The sequence below is a fragment of the Etheostoma spectabile genome, unplaced genomic scaffold, assembly GCF_008692095.1.
Source record: "Etheostoma spectabile isolate EspeVRDwgs_2016 unplaced genomic scaffold, UIUC_Espe_1.0 scaffold310, whole genome shotgun sequence".
Lineage (NCBI taxonomy): Eukaryota > Metazoa > Chordata > Actinopteri > Perciformes > Percidae > Etheostoma > Etheostoma spectabile.
Window position 1 is genome coordinate 58,480 of NW_022605582.1, and position 6,136 is coordinate 64,615.

The window sequence follows — 6,136 nt, forward strand, 5'->3', positions numbered from 1 at the left end:
CTGTGAAAAGTGCGTTATAAATAAAGTCTACTTACTGACTTACTTACTTACTAACCCTGCAGGGCCATGGGAAACCTCCAGCAGTCGCTGGTGTGCTTCGAGAAGCGGCTCGTCGTGGCCCACGAGCTGGGCGAGTGTGGCGGCAAGGCGCAGGCCTACGGTGAACTGGGCGCGCTGCACAGCCAGCTGGGAAATTACGAGCAGGCCATCTCGTGCCTGGAGCGCCAGCTGGCCATCGCCCGGGACACCCGGGACCGACTGCTGGAGGGCGACGCCAGCTGCGGTCTGGGCGCCGTGTACCAGTCGATGGGAGAGTACGAGACGGCGCTGCGCTGCCACCAAAGCGACCTGGAGATCGCCGAGGAGGCGGGCAGCCCCGCGCGCCAGGCCCGCGCCTACGGGAACCTGGGCCTCACCTACGAGTCGCTCGGTAACTACGAGCGGGCGGTGGTGTTCCAGGAGCAGCACCTGAGCGTGGCGGCTCAGACCAACGACCTGGCTGCCAAGACGCTGGCCTACGGCAGCCTGGGGAGGACGCACCACGCGCTGCAGAACTACTCGCAGGCTGTCATGTACCTGCAGGAAGGTGAGTGAACAGCAGAGAGGATTGCCTTTTGTCGCCTGAGCTGATAGGCTTACAGTTTGTGCATTCATGAATATGAAATTCAGAGCCTATTTGTTGCTAAGCCTCTGCCACACTTTTATTAGGCTGTGTGTGTTTGTGCTTATGTGACTAAGTGCACGGGGGAATAACTGTGTGCGTATTATGCGTCGGTGTTGTCTTCCGCGCTGCATAGGTATTCCAGCATTTGTGTGTGTGAATGTCTCTGCAATCCTATCAGGATGCACGCCAAGGCATTTCTCCTGTTTACTGCTAGCTGTTCTTCACACTTCTGTATCTACATTTCTCAGAGGGCTCTGTGCAGCGAGGTGCCAGAGGATCCTTTTCACACAGTGGCAGGCTCTTGCCTCTCATGCTCCATTGTCCCCTGCAGATTATGGTGGAATAGAAACCTGCAGCTTGAACCCTCCAAAATACATTCACTGCATTTACATGCACAGCAGTAACCCCGCTTAAGTGAATAACCGGGTTCTGCCAGTTCTCCCTGATACACTAGGGGAAAAAGGGACAGGAGTAATGTTACCTCCAGTACAGTAGGTGGCGCTGTGACAACGTACAACTGGTCAGAATAAGGCTTTTTCTTCTGGGGGGCAGGCAAGGTGGAGGCTGGGGGCGTTAACTTGACCAGCTGCCACTTTGCTCGTTTGAAAGCCAGGATGTCTCTTTTTCATTAGAGGGGGGGGGGGGGGGGGGGGGGGGGCAGATTCTCTGGGCGGGCAAAGCAGAGAAAGGGGAGGTAACCTTGCCCCTTATGACCTCATAAGTAGCAAGATTCCAGATCGGCCCATCTGAGCTTTCATTTTCTCCTATCGCCATTTCTTGCCACTGGTCCAACTCATATTTAAAAAAAACTCATAAAGTGAAAAAAATCATAGAGTGAATATAATATAATATAGTATTAAGCTTTGAAGCTGCGTGTATATTAACTGATAAGTGGAAGCATCCGTAGATGTGAGTTTCCTCGGATCAGGGAGGCTCCAAAATCACGGTAGCAGCTGTCGCCATGGTCCTGCTACATGTTCTGCGATGCCATGTTGCGTCCTGCTACGTCCTGTTACGCCCTGTTACGCCCTGTTACGTCCTGCTACGTCCTGCTACGCCCTGTTACGTCCTGCTACGTCCTGCTACGCCCTGTTACGCCCTGTTACGCCCTGTTACGTCCTGCTACGTCCTGCTACGCCCTGCTACGCCCTGTTACGTCCTGCTACGTCCTGCTACGTCCTGCTACCCCTGGGTTACGCCTGCTACGTCCTTGCAGTCCTGCTACGTCCTGCTACGCCCGTTTACGTCCTGCTACGTCCTGCTAGCCTGCTACGCTCCTGTTACGTCCTGCACCGTCCTGCTACGCCCTATCTACGTCCCCTGGTTACGCCCTGTTTACGCCCTGTTACGTCCTGCTACTTCCTGCTCGCCCTGTTACGCCCTGTTACGTTCTGCTATGCCCTGCTACAGCCGTCCTCCTGCTCTTCCTGCTACCCCGTTACGTTCCTGCTACGTCCTGCTACGCCCTTCTACGCCCTGTTACGCCCTGTTACGCCCTGTTACGTCCTGCTACGCCCTGTTACGTTCTGCTATGCCCTGCTACGCCCTGTTACGTCCTGCTACGTCCTGCTGGGCCTTGTAATGCCCACAGTGCCCTGCTACGCCATGAACTACTACAAAGAACTACTACAAACTACTATTTTTTTTTATGTCTGTTATTGCCACTCTTCATTCTAACCCCAACTGGTCTACGGACACCGCCTACCAAGAGCCTGGGTCTGGGCCTGGGCCTGGGTCTGGGTCTGGGTCTGGGTCTGGGTCTGGGCCTGGGTCTGGGTCTGGGTCTGTCCCAGGTTTCTGCCTAAAAGGAAGTTTTTCCTCTCCACTGTGGCCCTGTAGCTTGCTCTGGAGGAAACTACTAGACCTGTTGGGTCCTTGTAAATTCTGGAGTGTGGTCTAGACCTGGTCTATCTTTAAAGGGTCTCGAGATAACTCTTGTTATGAATTGATACTATAAATAAAATTGAATTGAAATTGATTTGAATTCGCAGACCCCCCCCACCCCCACCCCCACCCAACGTTGTTACAACCCAAACCCTGTTTGCATCCAAGAAGACTGCCGCCCAGCTGTATACTTTACCCTGCAGGGGACAACAGGAACACGTCTCCTACGTCTCTCCTCCGTCCGCACACCCCTCTGCAGGCCTGCTTATTGAGCTTTAATGGAAACAAAGGTGACAGGTCATTCTGTCTCCGCCCTGTCCTCCTGTTGCCCCCCCCCCTCCCGACCCCCCCTCCCCACACTGTCCTTGTATTGTTCCTCTGCCTGGCTGTTAAAAAAAGAACTGTGCCTTCGCTATCCTTGACAGCCAATTATTTCTGGCCAACCTACCCAGACCGAAAGTTGGCAAGGTTTTTTTTTTTCTGCCTTCTGTTTTTGACTTTTTTCTTTCTTCCTCCCTCTGCTTTTTCTCCTCCTCTTCATGCTGCATTGCTTGTTTGTTGTTTATCGAAAATGATTAATTGGAAGGAAGGATAGAAGGGCAGCTCCGAACTGGTGCAGATAATCTCGACAACGTTTGACCTCCAAAAACTAGCATACTTGTGTGTGTGTGTGGTGTGAGTGTGTGGTGTCTGTGTGTGTGTCTGGTGTGTGTGTGTGTGTGTGTGTGTGTGTATGTGGTGTTTGTGTTTGGGTGTGTGTCTGTGTCCTGTGTCTGTGTCCGTGTGTGGTGTTGTGTGTGTGTGTGTGTGTGTTGTGTGTTGTGTGTGTCCGTTGTGTGTGTTGTGTGTGTCCTTGTCGTGTGTTTCTGTGGTGTGTGTGTGTGTGTGGTGTGTGTGTGTGGTGTCTGTGTCGTGTGTGTGTGTTGTGTGTGTCTGTGTGTCTGTGGTCGTGTGTGGTGTGGTGTGATTGTGTGTGTGTTGTGTGTGAGTGTGTTGGGTTGTGTGTGTGTGTGGTGTCTGTGTCTGGTGTGTGTGTGTGTTGTGTGTGTGTGTGTGTGTGTCTGTGTCCGTGTGTGTGTGTGTGGGTGTGTTGTGTGTCTGTGTCCGTGTGTGCGGCGTTTGTCTGTGTCTGTGGTGTGTGAGTGTGAGTGTGTGTGGTGGTGTGTGTGTGTGTGTTGTGTGGTGTCGTGTGTCTGTTGTGTGTCTGTGTGGGTGTGTGTGTGGTGTGTGTGTGTGTGTGTGTGTGTGTTGTGTGTGTGTGTCGTGTCCGTGTTGTGTTGTGTGTGTGTTTCGTGTGTCTGTGTCCGTGTGTCTGTGTCTGTGTCTGGTTTGTGTGTGTGAGTGTGAGTGTGTGTGTGTTTGTGTGTGGTGGGTGAGTGTGGTGTGTGTGTGTGTGTGTGTGTCTTGTCGTGTCTGTGTCTGTTGTGTTGGTGTGTTGTGTGTGTGGTGTGTGTGTGAGTGTGAGTGTGTGTGTGTCTGTTCTGTGTCTGTGTCGTGTGTGTGTGTGTGTGTCTGTGTGTGTGTGTGTGTGTTGGTGTGTGTGTGTGTGTGTGTGTGTGTGTGTGTGTGTGGTTTGTGTGTTTTTTTGTGTCATAGTTATTCTGTGTTGCACCGCTAAACAGAATGACAGTGGAAGACAAATGGAGAAACCAATTAGTCTCTGATAGGCAGACATAGTTTCTGTCACTTCACGAGCTATCTTCCTGTAATTTCACACCGAAGGACGTTGCGCCTCGCTGTCTCCGTCTTAAACACGAGAGACGTGTCTCACACCGAGACGCACGTCTCAGCGGTTAGCGCGATAGTGTCATTAAATCAATGGCGTCCCTGTAGCGACTAATCGAGGTGTTAAAGTTCCTCCACGCTCGGTTTTGCAGAACAAAAGGCTGTTTTTGGTCAAAATGGACCTGAAAAAAGAGATTGTATTTTGATCAATACAGATTGTTAAATCTGACTTGTCAATGATAGTAATTATGACCTTTATTATAGTAATTATGGAACAGGCACTGAAGAGCATTTCCACTGAGTATTGTCTTTCCATCTACAGATGCTCTTCATGGTTTCCTCTGTAGATCCGAATTTGATTTCAATTCAAATTTGAGACCTGTACTAAGATGCAGGATTTGGGGTTACCGAGGTAACTTCAGATTCAGCCCTGGGTTTGGTGTATCACGACGGTGGGACACTGGTTACCGGGTTACATCGCCGTGGTAACTAATGCTCAGCACCTAACCTGCTCGGAAGCCGGTTAAGAAAATGTCACTTTATGAGGTTTTTTAACACTAATATGAGTTCCCCCCCCCCCCACAGGAAAATGCACCCACGGTGGGACCAGATTTCTCAGACAAAATCCGGGGACACTTTCAGCTCAGAAGCGGATTTACCTCCAAAACACGTATGTTTATTTGTAAAACCTAAAACGGGACACTAGACCTAGAGCTGTTTCCCCCCAACAGACAACATTATGGAAGGATTTCTAAGGAGGTCGACCTTTCTGTTAAAGATTAAGATCCTTTTTTTTAACATTAAATTCCGCGAAATTGCGTTGGCTAAACCACAGAATCCATGTAAATAATCAGCGATTTTAGCATCGTAAAACACCGGCTTTCTGAAACATCTCTAAGTCTGAGCAGCGGCTCAACGGATCCGTTTGGTCAGTGTTTTCTTTCTTCACTCCAATTCGGGTCTGTCAGTCACAGTGAAAACCGGGGACATTTCCGGGGACAGATCCAGCCGGGGACAGGGCACCGAAACCGGGGACTGTCTCGGAAACCGGGGACGTCTGGTCACCCTACTGCAAACTCATGACTACACAGTACCCTGAACATGACCACAGGTCGAAAACAGGCATACACAGTACGACAATGAGAGAAAAAAAACTAAAACAAGTTCCCAGTTACTACGTTTAATAACATATGTAGGCCTATGTAATATTCAAGATTTTGGACTTATTCTGAAAAATAACAACATTCGACAAGCTGTTTACACGGCGATAAAAATGGAATATCACACTAATATCCCCTATTACTGGATCTGAAGTCTCTTTTATATAGACCTTAGTGGTCCCTAATACTGTATCTGAAGTTTCTTTTATAGACCTTAGTGGTCCCCTAATACTGTATCTGAAGTCTCTTTTATATAGACCTTAGTGGACCCCTAATACTGTATCTGAAGTCTTTTTATATAGACCTTAGTGGTCCCTAATACTGTATCTGAAGTCTCTTTATATAGACCTTAGTGGTCCCCTAATATGTATCTGCAGTCTCTTTTATATAGACCTTAGGGTCCCCTAATACTGTATCTGAAGTCTCTTTATATAGACTTAGTGGTCCCTAATACTGTATCTGAAGTCTCTTTATATAGACCTTAGTGGTCCCTAATACTGTATCTGAAGTCTCTTTTATAGACCTTAGTGGTCACTATACTGTATCTGAAGTCTCTTATATAGACCTTGTGGTCCCTAATACTGTATTGAAGCTCGGCCCATCTGAGCTTCATTTTCTCAAAGGCAGAGCAGGGTACCCAGGACTTGGTTTACACCTATCACCGTTTCTAGCCACTGGGGGGCCATAGGCAGGCCTGAGGGGA

At 49.5% G+C, this 6,136-nt stretch overlaps 1 protein-coding gene across 1 annotated transcript in view; it reads left to right on the forward strand.

The window, feature by feature from the left end:
- Window positions 1-6,136, forward strand: part of LOC116686064 (tetratricopeptide repeat protein 28-like) — a gene marked incomplete at its 5' end in the record, with an annotated part of 133,170 nt that overhangs the window by 51,250 nt on the left and 75,784 nt on the right. Inside the window, 1 exon segment of the mRNA XM_032510998.1 lies at window positions 63-586. Coding sequence (XP_032366889.1) covers window positions 63-586 — 524 coding nt within the window.